Source organism: Colletotrichum fructicola (genome assembly GCF_000319635.2).
Source record: "Colletotrichum fructicola Nara gc5 chromosome Unknown KSG_Nara_v1_contig07, whole genome shotgun sequence".
NCBI classification, from domain to species: Eukaryota; Fungi; Ascomycota; class Sordariomycetes; order Glomerellales; family Glomerellaceae; genus Colletotrichum; species Colletotrichum fructicola.
Window position 1 is genome coordinate 4128294 of NW_027094057.1, and position 15768 is coordinate 4144061.

At 50.5% G+C, this 15768-nt stretch overlaps 6 protein-coding genes across 6 annotated transcripts; 3 read left to right on the plus strand and 3 right to left on the minus strand.

The window, feature by feature from the left end:
* Window positions 1–143: 143 nt before the first annotated feature.
* codA-0 (Choline oxidase) lies at window positions 144–1848 on the plus strand (the record flags this gene model as incomplete). Its single annotated transcript, XM_032036545.1, has 2 exons — window positions 144–387; window positions 449–1848. The coding sequence occupies 2 exons, from the start codon at window positions 144–146 to the stop codon at window positions 1846–1848; spliced, it is 1644 nt and encodes a 547-aa protein (XP_031884383.1).
* An 837-nt stretch (window positions 1849–2685) lies between these two features.
* On the plus strand, window positions 2686–4299 carry CHMO-0 (Cyclohexanone 1,2-monooxygenase; the record flags this gene model as incomplete). The annotated part of the gene is made up of 1 exon (XM_032036544.1): window positions 2686–4299. The coding sequence occupies one exon, from the start codon at window positions 2686–2688 to the stop codon at window positions 4297–4299; it is 1614 nt and encodes a 537-aa protein (XP_031884597.1).
* Window positions 4300–4370: 71 nt separating this feature from the next.
* Window positions 4371–5441, minus strand: CGGC5_v012892 (uncharacterized protein; the record flags this gene model as incomplete). Its single annotated transcript, XM_032036543.2, has 1 exon — window positions 4371–5441. The coding sequence occupies one exon, from the start codon at window positions 5439–5441 to the stop codon at window positions 4371–4373; it is 1071 nt and encodes a 356-aa protein (XP_031884595.2).
* A 1120-nt stretch (window positions 5442–6561) lies between these two features.
* Window positions 6562–8059, minus strand: CGGC5_v012893 (uncharacterized protein; the record flags this gene model as incomplete). The annotated part of the gene is made up of 2 exons (XM_032036542.1): window positions 6562–7446; window positions 7505–8059. The coding sequence occupies 2 exons, from the start codon at window positions 8057–8059 to the stop codon at window positions 6562–6564; spliced, it is 1440 nt and encodes a 479-aa protein (XP_031884382.1).
* Window positions 8060–10127: 2068 nt separating this feature from the next.
* On the minus strand, window positions 10128–11572 carry CGGC5_v012894 (uncharacterized protein; the record flags this gene model as incomplete). The annotated part of the gene is made up of 4 exons (XM_032036540.1): window positions 10128–10432; window positions 10505–10938; window positions 10990–11115; window positions 11178–11572. 4 exons carry the CDS (start codon window positions 11570–11572, stop codon window positions 10128–10130), a joined length of 1260 nt encoding a protein of 419 aa, XP_031884590.1.
* Window positions 11573–12272: 700 nt separating this feature from the next.
* Window positions 12273–13823, plus strand: XYLO-0 (putative beta-xylosidase; the record flags this gene model as incomplete). The annotated part of the gene is made up of 1 exon (XM_032036539.1): window positions 12273–13823. The coding sequence occupies one exon, from the start codon at window positions 12273–12275 to the stop codon at window positions 13821–13823; it is 1551 nt and encodes a 516-aa protein (XP_031884589.1).
* Window positions 13824–15768: the final 1945 nt, after the last annotated feature.

Consider the following 15768-nt stretch of genomic DNA (forward strand, 5'->3'; position numbering starts at 1 on the left):
TAAATCTACAAACAGGAGACATGAGTACAAGTACGCAGCGCAGCACAGCTTATCTCATCGAGGCGGGGTCTAATTCATTATCAACATTCCGTACATTACACGCTGCTTCTGACTCTATCATAAACAACAAACCCGCCAACAAAATGGTCATCACGAACACCCTGGGCGCGAATGAGGTCGAATACGATTTCGTGATTGTCGGTGGCGGCACGGCTGGCTGTGTTATTGCGTCTAGACTCGCAGAAGAGCTCCCTAACGAGCGAATCATTGTTATCGAAGCTGGTCCCAGCGACTGGCAGGACGAGAACATCTTGCAGCTCAAGAATCTGCTCAACCTGCTAGGTGGCGATTATGACTATAACTACACTTCGACAGAACAAGAATTTGGTGAGAATGCCCCCTTGCTAACCTCAAAACGTGGAATTGATTTCTGACTTGCGCTCCACAGGCAATAGTCACATTGTTCACTCGCGAGCGAAGGTCCTGGGCGGTTGCTCGAGCCACAACGGCGGTATCGCAATGCACCCTTGGGAGTACGATTGCAAAAAATGGGCCGAAGCAGGCGCGGAAGGCTGGTCTTTCGAGACTTTCACGCGACTTGTCAAGAAACTGCGAAACACCATCAACCGGATCCCAGACGGTCAGCGTAACCCCCTTGTCAACGACTGGATCGAGTCCGCCTCAATGGCCCTGGGCATTCCTGTAACTGAAGACTTCAACTCGGAAGTTGTGTCATCTGCCAGAATGACCGCCGGAGCTGTTGGATACCTGCCAGTCACTTACGACCCCGACAATGGCCATAGGTCCAGCGCGAGTGTGGCATACATCCATCCGATCATCAAAAAAGACGAGAAGCGACCTAATTTGAAGATCCTGACCAATGCATGGGTCAACAAGATCAATGTCGTGAAGGATACTGCTGCTGGAGTTGATGTTACACTGCAGTCAGGGCAGCGAATCACCGTCTCCGCGAAGGGCGAGACGATCCTCTGCGCTGGAAGCATCGATACGCCCAGACTCATGCTCTTATCCGGCCTCGGGCCAAGGGAGGACCTAGAAACGGTGGGTATCCCCGTTGTGAGAGATATCCCCGGCGTTGGCAAGAACCTCATGGACCACCCGGAGACGATCATCGCCTGGGAGATGAATGAGGAGATCCCCCCGCAGACAGCGATGCATTCCGATGCCGCCGTTCTTGTCCGCCGCGAGCCGGCAAACGCTGCAGGGGACGATGGCACGTTGCCAGACATGATGATGCACATCTTCACCGTTCCTTTTGACACCAATCTGAAGCGGCTGGGTTATACTTCAGAGCAGCCCAAGACGCTGTTCAGCGTCGTCCCTAACATTCCGCGGTCTCGATCGCGAGGTAAGATTTACCTCAAGTCCGCGGATCCGAAGGAGAAGCCGGCTATCGACTTCCGATACTTCACGGACCCAGAGGGCTACGATGAGGCGTCCGTTGTGTGGGGGTTGAAGGCTGCACGGAAGATTGCGGAGGAGTCGCCATTTAAGGGGTGGATCAAGCGGGAGTTTGCGCCTGGCCCGGCTATTCAGAGCGACAAGGAACTTTCGGAATATGGTCGAAAGGCGGGAAACACGGTTTTCCATCCGTGTGGCACGACCAAGATGGGAAACATTCAAACGGATCCGTTGGCAGTAGTTGATTCGGAGCTCAGGGTCAAGGGCATTCAGATGCTCCGGATTGCAGATGCGGGAGTTTTCCCGCTTATTCCCACGATTAATCTCATGTTGACGGTTCTGGCTATGGGGGAGAGAGCGGCGGAGATGATCGTGGCGGACACCATCATGCAAACTGGAGATGTTCCTCATGATTCACGCCTGTAACTAGTTGGAGGGTAGCAGGGATCGTTTTAGGTCATTCATTTGTGGAGGAAACGACGATATTATAAAATCCATCTCATTAACGTGACTCAACCCGCGGCACAACTTCAAATGAATAACAGCTCGACAGCAGCGGTGGTATTTTATTCGATGTCAATTTGTGCCATCTTGGTGACGTCCCTGTCCCAACGCAATAGCAACCACAGGCGAACCGGCGTGCAGTGTTTTGGTGGCATATTCCTTGAGTCCATCATCGCTGCTAGAAGTACTCAGTAAACATGCAATACACATTGCCATTAGAGACGGAAGCACTTCGCCTACATTCTGAAATTGGAAACTCCGCGTCTAAGCCCCTTCGTATCTCAACTTGCAGCTGTTTTTCACAACGGTTCGGCAGCGAAAAGAGTGAATGTAACCCACACATATCTCGCGTATTGTCCCAAACGGGCAACACGTCATTATGCCACTTGTTTCAATTGATAGTCTTGTGAGACACGAAGCCATGTTTATCTATCCTCTTCGATTGGATGGCCGAGAAATCCAGATTAGGCTCGTTTGCGATAACCCGACATCGACACGAGGTCCGAGGATCCTGAACGTTGATTGAGCTGAATAGCCCGTGTAGCTGAAAGCATGTCGGATATCGTATGTGATGATTGAGGCGGGTAACGGAAGATCCCACGAGATCATTGAATCTAGGGTACAAATATGCGTGCAAGGAGTTACCTCACGAATTGAAGTTGAAGTACCTCTGCCCGATAACCTCTTTGCATCTCTCCTGCTACATATTTTGCGTGCTCCACTGTAACAAGACCCCTAAGGAGTCAACTTTAACTCATCATGGCGAAACAACAAGTCGACGCGCTTATCATCGGGGCCGGATTGGGCGGCATTCATAGCCTCTATCATCTGCGCGCCATTGGCCTCTCCAACCTCAAGCTCATCGATCTTGCCAGCGATGTTGGCGGCACCTGGCATTTCAACACCTATCCTGGGGCCAAGTCGGATACGGAAAGCTATTTGTATCGCTTCCCATGGGATAAGGAAGCCTTGATGACGTACCCTTGGCCGAACCACTACGTTACCCAGCCGGAGATCCTAGCGTACCTCCGCCACGTGGTCTTGAAGCATGACCTCCGCAGATATATGCAATTCAATACCGAGATGCGTTCTGCCACCTTCGATGAGACCAAGAATGTCTGGCTGGTGGAAGTCAGCACCGGCGAGACGTTCGAAGCTCGCTACCTTGTTACCGCCTTGGGACTCTTATCCCGTCCAAATCTTCCCGACATCCCTGGAACCGACACATTCAAAGGCACTACAGTGCATTCCCATGATTGGGATGCCGATGCAGAATACAGAAAAAAACGTGTTGCAGTCGTTGGGACTGGATCAACGGGAACTCAGATCGTAACCGCTGTTGCGCCCCAAGCTGCATCCCTCACCGTATTCCAGCGCACGCCTCAGTATTCTGTGCCTGCGGGAAATAAGCCTGTAAGTCCCGAGTACCGCCAACGCATCAACCAGAATTACGACGACATCTGGGCGCAGACACGAGAGTCTAGCACCGCTTTCGGGTTCCAGGAGTCGACAGTACCTTGTTTGTCCGTAAGCCCTGAAGATCGCGAGAGGGTCTTTGAGAAGCTCTGGCAGCAAGGAAACGGCTTCCGATTCATGTTTGGCGGTTTCGGTGACATCACCACAAATGTCGAGGCAAACGAGGAAGCGTGTCGCTTCGTACGGAAGAAGATTGCGGAAATTGTCAAGGATCCCGTCAAGGCTCGGAAGCTGACGCCTACGAACCGGTACGCTCGACGGCCGCTTTGTGACTCTGGATACTACGAACAATTCAATCGTGAGAATGTGGACGTGGTCGATCTGAGAGAAACGGAGATTGTGGCTCTCACGCCAAAGGGTATTCGTACATCTGACGATGTCGAACATGAGGTCGATTTGATCGTCTTCGCGACCGGTTTCGATGCTATCGATGGTAGCTACACCAGGCTTCTTATACGTGGCCGTAACGGTCGGACCATGAAGGATCATTGGGTTGGTGGTGCTCACAGCTACATGAGCGTTTGCTGTTCTCACTTCCCGAACATGTTCATGATCAATGGCCCACAAGGACCGTTCTGCAACATTCCATCCGCCGTAGAAGCGTCTGGTGAACTGATGCTTGGTGTGATCAAGCGTGCTGAGGAGGCTAGAAAGGCCAATGGCAATAGTGGCTCTGTGGCCATAGAGGTGAAAGAGGAGGCAGAAGATGAGTGGGGGTTCAAGTGTGAAGAAGTCTCAGAGGGGAGCTTATTCAAAGAGACCAATTCTTGGATCTTCGGTGCGAACATCCCAGGAAAGCCTGTCGCATCTAGATTTTGGTTTGGCGGACTCAAATCATATCGGGAGCAAGTGGCAAAGTCCTTCAGCGACAATCTGTCAGATTTCAGGATCATTTGATTGATACAGAGCTAGCCTTTCAGTCGAATGAAGCATCCCACGTATCGCAGCATGTCCCGCCTGTTGAGGTACTATCCTAAGGTGAACTTGTGGAGACAATTCTTTTGCAAGAGAAGTGCCACCCATGACATCTTTATTCCGGCGGCGCGAAGTGTCCACAGCTCCTCCAGTAACTCGATGGCCCTCAAGTTAGCTGGTATGCGATTTAACGAGTAGATAGCCTTGAAACGTTGTTTTACTTCGTTTCGTAACTCCACCTTCTCCATGCCTAACTCCGACCCTGCTGTCATCAGCGGGATGGACTGAAGGTTCAGATAAGGATTAGTGATGGGCATTTGTCCCAGACTGTGCACGATGTCGGAGGCATAACGGGAAATGGTGTGCTCAGTTTCGTCGGTGCAATCCGCCGCCTGGTCCACGTGGCTGCAAGCGCTGATGACTCGACGGTGACAAATGCGGTAAAGCATTATGCGCGCGTGTTTCCTAAAAGCATCCGCCATACTATATAGCATCGGGCTGTCTTGCCGTGGAGTCCAACTGATCATTTGCTCTTCCAAGGTGGCCTCTAAAACGAGATCTCGACCTTGACTGTCGATAACGCCTCGACAGTAACGACCCAAGGTCCCGATCAGATAGAACATTTCGATCGCGTAGCCGGCAATGCAATGATATGTGTCTCCGAGCGATTGGATTGCGTTGAATATTTGCGGTGTATTCAAGGGCTGCTGCTCCTGAGGGTCCAAGAGGAACGAACATGCCATATCCCAGTAGATGAAAGCGCCAAACACGAACTGGGATAGTTCGTCTTTCAAGCCGTCTGAAGCTAGCATTATCTCAATCATGGCACGACCGCCTGCTAAATGTTCCTTTCCCATGCAGTTCTCGATCCATGGGGAAGAAATGCCGAGTGTGTAGACTGTCAGGAAGGCGGAAACTGGAGGCCTTCGAGAGCTATGAAGTTCTTGTTGGAAGAGACTAAGCGCGGCTTGTCGTTCCAGGAGACTCTCTTCCATACTCTGGGACCGGTAGTAGTTCTCGTGAGCCGCGCTCAGGCTTTGGATGGCATGCAGAAGAGATGGCGTCTCATTGAGATATTTCAAGATTGGAAGACCCATGGGATTCATCTCCGGGTCCAACACCATGATATGACAAGCCTGTTCGAACCAGTATTGAAGTTGCCTGGAGTGATTGTTACTGTAGATTGTTGACCTGCAATGGCTCGCAGTCATTTCGCCTGCCCTTGAACTGCTTGGTGTGACGAGCCAAGGAAGCTCCATAGTCCATGTCTTCTTCCTGGTCGGCATCAAACATACCGCGCCTCGGTTCTGACATCGCCGGCAGACAGGATAGGTCTCGTCACATTTGACATTTCGTCGTTTGCATTCTTGACACCCGAATCGACTTTTCGGTTGCCCTTTCCCATTGCAGGTCTTCGCAACCCCTGAAGAGAAACGAGGTGGTTTCTGGTCCCGGCGGTCAAGGGAGAAATCCAAGCGAATCTTCGGATGCGAAATTTGGGTAAATCTTATGCGAGAGTAGTTGGCGCTCATCTCAGTCGATATGTGAGATGATTCGGGCGAGAATCCTCTGTGAACGACTACAAGCGCGAGTTAAACCAAGTGAAATGTGACGGTTAGCTCCGCTGGGTATTTCAGTGGGATAAAAGGGGTTTGCAGATTATCCCCTTTTACCCGCGACAAAGACCGAGTGACCTGCTTGATATGATGATACTCAAAATGGCGGGGTTTTCCCATCTTCAAAACCCCATACAACGTCAAGATCGCATCGACATCACTGTAGCGGACCAATCGAAGACGCAACTGGATGTCCATATCTGATAAACACCAAGATGACAGTCGCATGGGAGTGGATTCGATTGCACGGTATCCTGACCTAGCATCCTGCAGATAACGCACCTCGGCAAATGACCAAAAGCGGCAAGATTGAGACCATCCTCCTCCCGGCTTATGGCTTGTCAATATTGGACTGATACTATGACTGCACACCCAAAACAAGGTTCATTTGCTGTATTAGAACGACATCAATTATGTAACTTTTGAATGCCCGTTGCAGTTCTTGGGGCGTTCTATACAATTTCCACTCGGCTCCTGCGATGGTCTGCTTCCACTTGACCCTAGTCCTTCACAACTTGAAACTATGCGAGCACACCTGACCGCCACCAACGATGCTTCGCAGTCCTCGACTGAGATTCTGAGACTAGACCAGCAATATGACCTATGATCCTAACGATGCTTGTAACTTTCAGAGCAATGCCTTGAGATGCATTTGGGAACCCTTCACCTTCTCCAGCTTCTCTTGCAATCGTCCCATCCTCTCGGAACTCATGACATATTCACCGGGAAACCAATCCCGCACATCCTCGCCTGAGAACATCTTCACCACAGCTCGTCCACATAGCCACGCGTTGACCATGCCATATCCTCCGTAACCAGCACAAATCCACTCCGCGGAGTTTCTATCGCCCGCAGTACGGTCCAGAGCTGCCTGAGGAAGCATTCCTACTAGCGGTACGCCGTCCAGTGTATTAGCCATTATACCGGTCCACGAAGCACGCATCTTTGGCGGATCCCCCGTATTCTCCTGGCCAAACACAACACCAAGAACGCCTGCGAGATGGGCCTTCGCGGTAATGATCTCCTCTGCGTCCGAGCCCATACCAAGAGGTTGCATCAAGGCCTCTTCCCCTCCGACATCGCCGCCGCCCACGAATAACTCTCCAGATCGGGCATTTTGGGTGAGGTAATCGAAACCATAGGGAAAATAAAAGCTCCAAGAATAGGCTCCGTCCTTCTGATGAAATTGGCTGCCGGGAGTCTGGACCGTCATCTCCCCTCTACGCGGAACAATGATACCACGAAGACCAGGTATCAAGTGACTAGCGTGGCCTTCGGTACAGTGAAAGATATGCCGCGCGCGGACTATGCCGCGAGGGGTGCTGATGGCGTACGGGTGATCCGCGTTCGCTTCGACTCTTCGGATATTCATGGCCGGAGTGTTGGATTCGATGGTCAGGCTGATGCTATGGCTCGTCAAGAGAGACGCCCAGATGCTCGTGATAAGCCGGTAAGGCCATGCAGCTCCAGCTCGGCCGACGAGAGCTCCTTTTGCGTTGGGGATTTTAAACGTCTACCGAGAATTTAGCAGTGTTATTACTGGAATGAAAAATTGACAACAGAAATCTCACCTCTATGGCTTCCTTCTGTTCTGCGATCCTCCATCGCCCTTGAAGATCCGGAAATGCTGCTTCAAAGTTGGCCAGCTTCTGCTTGAGATCTGCCAACTGCTCATCTTCGAACACAGCCGCACAAGTTCCGACTTCCCTGACCTCAGACTTTTCGAAGTCCTCGTGCCCAAGCTCTTTTGCTGCTGCCAGAATTCCATCAAAGTGAGCGAGCTCAAACCGAACAATCTTCGCCGCGGCTTCCTTGCCGAACTTCTGGTAATACTTGTCGTAGTCCAAGACTGCTACGCAGTTAATTCGCCCACCATTGCGACCCGTTGCGCCAGAACAAACCTCGCGGGCTTCGAGAACCGTCAAAGTAAGATCTCTCTGAGATTGAAGTAGTTCGCGCGCGACGCTACAGGCGGTGATGCCGGACCCGATGATAACGACATCTCGGTTTGTGGGGAGCGAGGTGGATTGTATGCCGCTGAGGCCGCTGTGAAGCGGCTGTTGCCAGTATGAAGCCGTGGGTTGACGGGCCGGGAGTCCGGGGTCTTGCAAGACACGATTCGACATCGCGCAGTGAATCTTTTCTGAACAGGTTACAAAGCGTCAAAAGCACTCGCGATCATGTCCAAAACAGAAGTTACGAAAAACTACTGGATATGAGTAGATAAGAACCGATCGCCCCAAAGTGCGACCCCGCAGCCCGCTGATAAGACGGCTCCGTGGACCGGATGCACGGTTTGGCGCTGCTGTCATAAGCGAAGATCTAGATGCCTAAAACAGAATGCACGCGAGGTACACTGCTTGGAGAACATTTCATCACAGTCTTCGTGATACTATATTCAAGTAAGCTAGTAACGAATGATGTGATTGTTCGTTCACATGGGCCCATAACAGCAGTTTGGGTTGAATACATGTATGCACGCCCGCTAAAGTTCCCAATGGCCATGTTTTCCGTGCTCCGTCGCTAAACTTTAGTTAAGACACGGTTCGTCCCCATCGGTTCAGCGTGGATACGAGGTTGATGTTGATAACGAACCTGTGTGATAATGACAAGTGCGCATCGCTGGAGCCACAGCTTTGAGTACATGTACAAGACCTCGTACAGATAAACATACTAAGTAAACATTGCTATTGACCGACCTGACTACAGGAAGCTCGTCGCCACCCAAATGGCTACCAAAAACGATGTCCAGAGATGTTATTTCTTTGCGTCGTACACAATCGGCGACAATGTCAGATGGTCTTCAAGTAGCAGGCGCGTGGTCATCGATGGAGTTCCGGAGGGTTACGAGGCCTTGCTTTGTTAGCGGTTTGTCGGGTGGGGGATTAGCATGAAAAGCTCACTTAGCAATTGAAATCTCCGGGGTTCTTGCAACAGTCTCCGCTCTTAGCATAGCCAGCGCAGCATGTAGCTACTTTAATGTTACTGCACTTATCGATGTTGATAGGGGCAGGCGTAGCCAGTGCGAACATCGATGCGAACGAAGCCACCACGACGAAGGTAGAAAGGAGCTGCATTTTGAGTTGATTTCTAGGGAGTTTGCTTAGATGAAAAGGAATCTTGAATAGTGAAAAGTAGGTGCGGAGGACAAATTCTGATGAGCAGCCTGGTCATTTATTTATGCAGTTGGCACTGGTGCAAAGAAGACTTTTCTTGTTAAACAGGGTCAGCTCGAGCAGCATGCATACGAGGATCTAAGCGATGCTTGCGTAGCCAGTAAATCAGCGAGACAAACTAACCGACAGTGTGGACTTAGGCGCGTTGGCGGCTCATATTTGCTAAGCCCGCTGAAATAGAGGGCTGATCCCTCCACAGTCAAGGTTCCCAGAAGCTTCAATCACCCGATTTATCTACTTCTAGAAAGAAGTAAAATAAGAATATGGAAAAGACTTTCCAAACTACCATCAAATTTCCGTGAAAGACATGGTTACGCCTCTTAAGGTATCTCCTACGGCCGCGCAAATGTTGGCTTCAGGATAAGTACAGGCAGTCGCATTAGAGTCAACACAATTGACGGAGTGAGCTTCAGCGTAGTGCCGCAGTTATCCCCTTAACATCTGTGGCACTACCAGCGACCAATCCTTCCTGTCACCTAGATATGGATCACAGAAAATAATACTTCAGACGTCGCGCAGCTATGGGAGTTCTGATCACGAAATATACAGACAAATAACTGATAGCATCTAGCTGAAGACGGCAGTGTTCTGCCCAATGGAACTTTCTACCTAAAACAAGCCGACTAAGCTTTTCAAAGAGGCCGTTTTGAATTTGTTCTCGGAAATCTAAGACGAGCTAAGTGGGTATTACTTTTAGCCGCAGGCTTATTATATTAACCATGGGAGTGAGTAAAAGCCCCTGAGCTGGTATTGTAGGGACTAAAAGCCCACGAGATGCTCCCTGCCCGACCGCTGACTCGCTAAACTCGCGCCTGTAAGCCATGATATATGGCGGTCGGATTGAGCGAGATGTACCCAATATAGCGCAGTTACTTTGCCCTAGCATCGCCATCCCTTCACAACTGGATACTTGCTGTCTTGCGTCTCATACTTAAACTCCCACATTGCTGCTGCACCAAAGAACGTGAATGATTTCCCTGCACTAAACTCCAACATGTATTCTCTGTGTGAGTTCACGCTAGACCAGAAACTCGAATGCCCACGCAGTTTTCCAATTTTCCTCCGTCTGGTAAATCGCTATGGTGATCTCGTCGTTCGTGTAAGAGTGGGTGGCAATGCCGCGGTCCGTAGGAGCATCCAACTCGGCTTCGGGGATCTCGTAGGTAAACCCCCAAGTCTGGATCTTCAGTTCCCCGGCCGGGGGCAGGCCCACAGCACTGAGGTTCTTAAAAGTCAGGGCCCAGGTGCCCGTCTTGACCCGCACCCCAGCAAGGGCACGTACTTTGTCATTCCCGACCGTGGCGTAAACATCGAATATTCGGTCTTCAGAACCAGTTGTACCGGCTCAATAACCGGTCATATTAAGGTTGTAGTACTTCAGTGCCTGCCAGTCACCATTTGGGTGGTACGGGAGGTTCTCATTGTCTCGCCATATGAGACTGACCAGGAAATCACGTAGATGAGAACCATCTGGACCTCCACGCCAATTGGAGCGCAGACCCGAAGTATCGTATCTTTCAAATCGGGACAGGTGCCACACTGTTGTCGCTGGGTTGAGTTCATCGGCAAGGTTGAGGTACTCGTTGATGTTGATGGGTTTCTCTGGAGCACCGGCGGCAGATCGCATGTTGCTGAAAGTGACCAAGCTGTTCTGAAGGTCATTGGCGGGGTTATCAAGTGCCTCAATGTGGTGCCAGGTGTATAAGTCCGGCACGGAGTCGTTCGCAGCGACATAAGATAGGAAGTTAGACCACCATGTGTTTTCTTCTGTGGGTGGCAGTGAAAGAGAGGGACCAATCATTTGGACTCCTCCAAGACGGGCATCCGACCTTTCCGTGTGAGCTATTAACCAATGACTTGAAAGATCTGTGCTAACATACCGAAATCTGTTTGTAGTCCGACCGAACAAGTGAAGCCACTGCGCTTGAGGTCTCTTCCAGAAGCCCCATTCAGGCTCATTCCAGATGTCGATGTACAATCCCGGCAGCATATCGTTGTCAACGATCCTGCTAATAATAATGTCCAGAAAGCGGTCAAAGTCGGTCCAGTCGCCGTTGTCACCGGCCACTCCATAGACTCGTCGGTAAAGTCAGTGCCCCAGAGGTCATGAAGCAGAAGCTGAAACTTTCCGTTGTACTTGCGGACAGTTCTGTAGTTGCTGAGCGTCGATTCCCATCTCTTTTCCATCTCAGCATCGCCCCAGGACCAGCCACGGTTGGGCTCAGTCATTTGACCACCACCAGCCCGGAACCAGTGAAGGCCAATGTCCGTATAAAAATGATCAGGAATTTGATTGGGGACATCGGGTATTCCATAGATAATACCGCTTGCGAGATGCTGCGGTGAGCCCCTGTTGATGGCAAGGTCAACGGGGGCAACTGCATCTGCTGACCATCTTCGTTCAACGGCTGCACAGTTGACGAGGCCCACCAGTGTAACCACCAGAGAGAAAAGTCTAGACATGGCAATGACTTCCAAGAAGAGATGCTGGTAAACGTAAGCGGATCGTTTGGCAAGCCACCTGTTGTGGCAATGCTAGTCTCGAAAATGTTGCGGTTGCGTGCAGCATTAATATGCTAATATAGTCATGGCCTGGCCAAGACATCATGAGAAAGACAGATTTTCAAAAGGTCGGCTGACTCTCGATAGCCTCCCGGGCCGTAGTCAAACGCACCAATACCAATGTGGCGGTTGTTGCATTCGATGACAACGGCCGGCCGCCCACCCCCACCGGAGCAATGTCGATCAGCCGTCCGGGGTAGCCGGCCCCCGGAAGAGCAATATCGGATCGGGTCCCGGTGATGACGCCACAATTATCAGCGAATAGGCTTGCAACCTTCTTGATCATTCCAACACCGATCGATGAGTTTCTGATGAAGCCTGCGTATGCCGAGAACTTCTCCACCGGATAGGGCCTGTCAGATCGCGCGTACTATGCGTTATTGATAGCATCTCCACCGGACCTTTTCTTCACGTCGACTACTACTACCGTAGCAGTCACCGTAACATCCCCGATATTGTCAGCTACAGGAATCACGAGAGTATTTGAATAGGCAATAGACAAATGCAAACTTTCATTCACGTATAAATCATAAAGTCGATACCCTGAATATGGAGGTCCGTATCGAATGGCACAAGCACTATTTTCCTTCATAGTCTCACAATGTGGCTGCACTTGGTTCTCGGTCTCTTTTGCTCTTGGGTCTTCGCTCAGACAAATTACACCAATCCCATTATCTGGCAGGATCTCCCAGATATTGACCTCATTCGGATTGGCGATGCTTATTACTACTCGGCCTCGACCTTTCAGTACTCTCCCGGAGCAGTCATTCTTCGGTCATACGATCTAGTGAATTGGGAATATCTCTCTCACTCCGTTCCAAACCTCGACTTTCAAACTACTGAGGCCTTCAATCTGGAGTCCGGCTCGCGTTACAACCAAGGCATCTTTGCATCATTTTTCAACTATCAAAAGAGCACAGACACTTTCTACTGGGGTGGCTGTATTGTGGGCGACGGCAATACCTACGTCTACACAGCTCCTACAGTTGAAGGACCATGGACTCAGAGCTCTACCATCAGCCAGTGTCTTTACGATGCTGGTATGCTGATCGATGATAACGACAAAATGTATGTGGCGCACGGCCATACGAACATTTCTGTGGCTCAACTGAGCGACGATGGTCTCCAAGTCGTCCGGGATGAAGTTGTCTTCGAATCAACCGAGGAACTGGGATACATCGAAGGAGCTCGATTCTACAAGCGGAACGGAGCTTGGTACCTATGGATCGTCAAACCAGTCCCAAGCCAGATCGTCCTCAAGTCTACAGTTGGACCGTTTGGGCCTTACGAGTGGAGATGGGTTCTCCAAAGCAACGGAAATCCCGTTCCTGGCGCCGGCAACCCCCATCAAGGCGCCATTGTGAGCACGCCTGACGGTGCTTGGCACTACATTGCCCATCTCGAAGCATATCCCGGCGGGCGTATTCCAGTTCTTGCTCCCATCTACTGGGACGAGGAGGGCTGGCCCCATGTTGAGTTCGTTGACAATCAATGGGCGTCCACCTACCCGCTTCCTCTACCTGAGCGTCCAGTCAAGCCCATCACCGGCACCGACAACTTCGAGACCTTAGGACCCCAGTACGAATGGAATCATAACCCAGACAACACGGCATGGACCATCAACAATGGGCTCGAGCTTCGCACTGCCACTGTCACAGATGACTTTTTCCGCGCTCGGAACACTATCACACATCGTATCCTGGGGCCCGTCTCAACAGCCACCATTGAGCTCGACTACTCTCAGATGGCCGACGGCGATAGAGCGGGCCTCGTCCTCTTCCGCTACGCAGCCGCGTGGATCGGGGTTGTCAAAGATGGTGACAGAACGAAGGTTGCGATGGTAAACAATATCATGATGGTTCCTGATGACGGTTGGCATACGGTCAACAAAGGAGAGGAGATTGAGAGTGCTGAAATCAGCGGTGGGTCGGTGTGGCTTCGCCTAGAAGTTGGTGTCAACTCGCTCTACAACGAAGAAGGCCGGTTCTCGTACAGCACCAATGGTGTCACCTTTCAATCATTGGGAGAACCTCACCAGCAAGTCAATAACGGCATTCTTCACTTTTTGGGGTATCGATACGGAGTTTTCAACTACGCTACACTCGCTCGGGGCGGGGCTGTCACGGTCAAGTCCTTCGGTATTCATGAGTAACACATGGTGGAATCCTCTTTCCTGGCGGAACATTTCAGGATGCATAACTCTGAACACTAGGATTCTTTGGCACTTGGCTGTTCAGTCACTCTTGTTTCTCTTCTACAGCTGGATAGTTTTTTTTATTGACTTCTTCGATTATGTTACAAACCAATACTTCCTTTCCCCCTACGATAACTTAAGAGAAGTTTACAACCACCATTCGTAGTTCTTTAATTCAGGTGAAGTGCGTGTCAAAACATCCAGATTGAACTACGCAATAACCCAATGACGGGGAAAGTATGTCACTGGCCAAAGGCAGAAGCTACACAATCACAGTTGAAAGTCTTCCTCACATTGGTATTGCCTTTGCCATAAATATGCTCTGGCTCTTCCAGCACTCAATTCCCTCGTCGTATATCACAGAACCGATTGAAGGATTTAAAGATCATAAGTGGGAATCAAGTTACAATCAAGATGTAGACACGAGAGCTAGAATCAGCAAGCTGTGCGTATTGCTGTCTGCCTTCGGGTTCTGTCCAAGATAGGAAATTTCTCACCAACGTTCAACGTCATTGCTTGGCGGCCGACACTCCCCGATGTTCACGCGACCCACCGGATATAAGAATGTGCTTCAGAAACAGTTCACTGGACTTCTATTAGAGATGCTGTCTGCACCTCGTTCAGGTCTGGATCTTTCTCCTTCGAATCATTTGATCGTCAGCACAAGTCTTTTTCGCTGAGATTCAGTTGATGACGAATTTCAGCAAATACCGCTCATAAAGCATTGCAAACCCTCAATATGCCCGTAGGCATGGCTATTCAGAGTCCAGAGTGTTACGTTCTGGCACAGACGAAGTTCTGTCCAAATAATGACCTGCCCTACCTAGTTTACCGAAATGTTCTACCGCCTGATGTCACCGAACAAATTGCTTCGGAACTTTTGACCAAGCATGGAGGATGGGAACGATTTGTAAGGTCTTCCGAGTACAAGGAATGGTGGTTTAGTGACTAACACACTGCACTCTCTAGGGCCCGGTCTGGGGTCCTGTGTCGAAAAGACACTTTCATCCCAACGTACACGAGTGCTATGGTAAGTAGCATCTACCGTTGGTCCAGTCACTTACTGGCGCTCAAATGTGCCATTGACTACAACTGCTAACAATAATTCGCCAGCAATTCTGAGTGGCACATCAACATTTCTGTTGGGGCTTGCCATGGGCGACAGCGAAGCAGACGTCGAAGCCGCCCCTGAGGCTGCTGTTTGCAATGGGGTTGACGTCAGGTCAAGTAGAGGTTTACGCCTTCGGGTTTCTGCTGGTGATGTCGTGGTACAGCCTGCAGGAACAGGCCACTCATCTCTGGATCATGATGGGAACTTCCGTTACATCTCGCTTTTTGTTTCGGTAATATGATGTCCGATCTTACACGTCAATTGCTTAGCTAACTGGATTGAAGGGAGCCCCACACTGGCGAAGTTCGATAGGAAACACTCCAGTTGATGAGGAAACCCGACAGGGAATCAGCCAGATTCCGCTACCTAAGTTTGATCCAGTGTATGGCAAAGACGGTGCTTTACAAAAGCTATGGGGGTCAGCATGATGAGGGTCTTTCTAAATTCCGGCATAGTCTGTGCAGCTTTCTTCCGTCGATTAATGGAATGCCTCTCTCCCAATTCCCTTCGTCGGTCATGCTGAAATGTGGTGGATTGAGGCGCCGTTCAGGCCTACCACGTACAATGTAGGGGGAGACGTTTAGCCAAGAAAATCCTCTTGGATAGTGTGCAGCCGAGGAAGAACTGCGCTGTACGATCCCGCACTGTTCATCTACCTGTCTTGCGGCCAGATGAACGTGACGCCAAGGCGGTAAGGATCAGTAAGACAGATCGACGTCGCTCCCAAGTCGCAAATTTCCGGCCGCTTATTCGAATCGGGATTACGGGGGATGATATGTTCTAACTCCGATT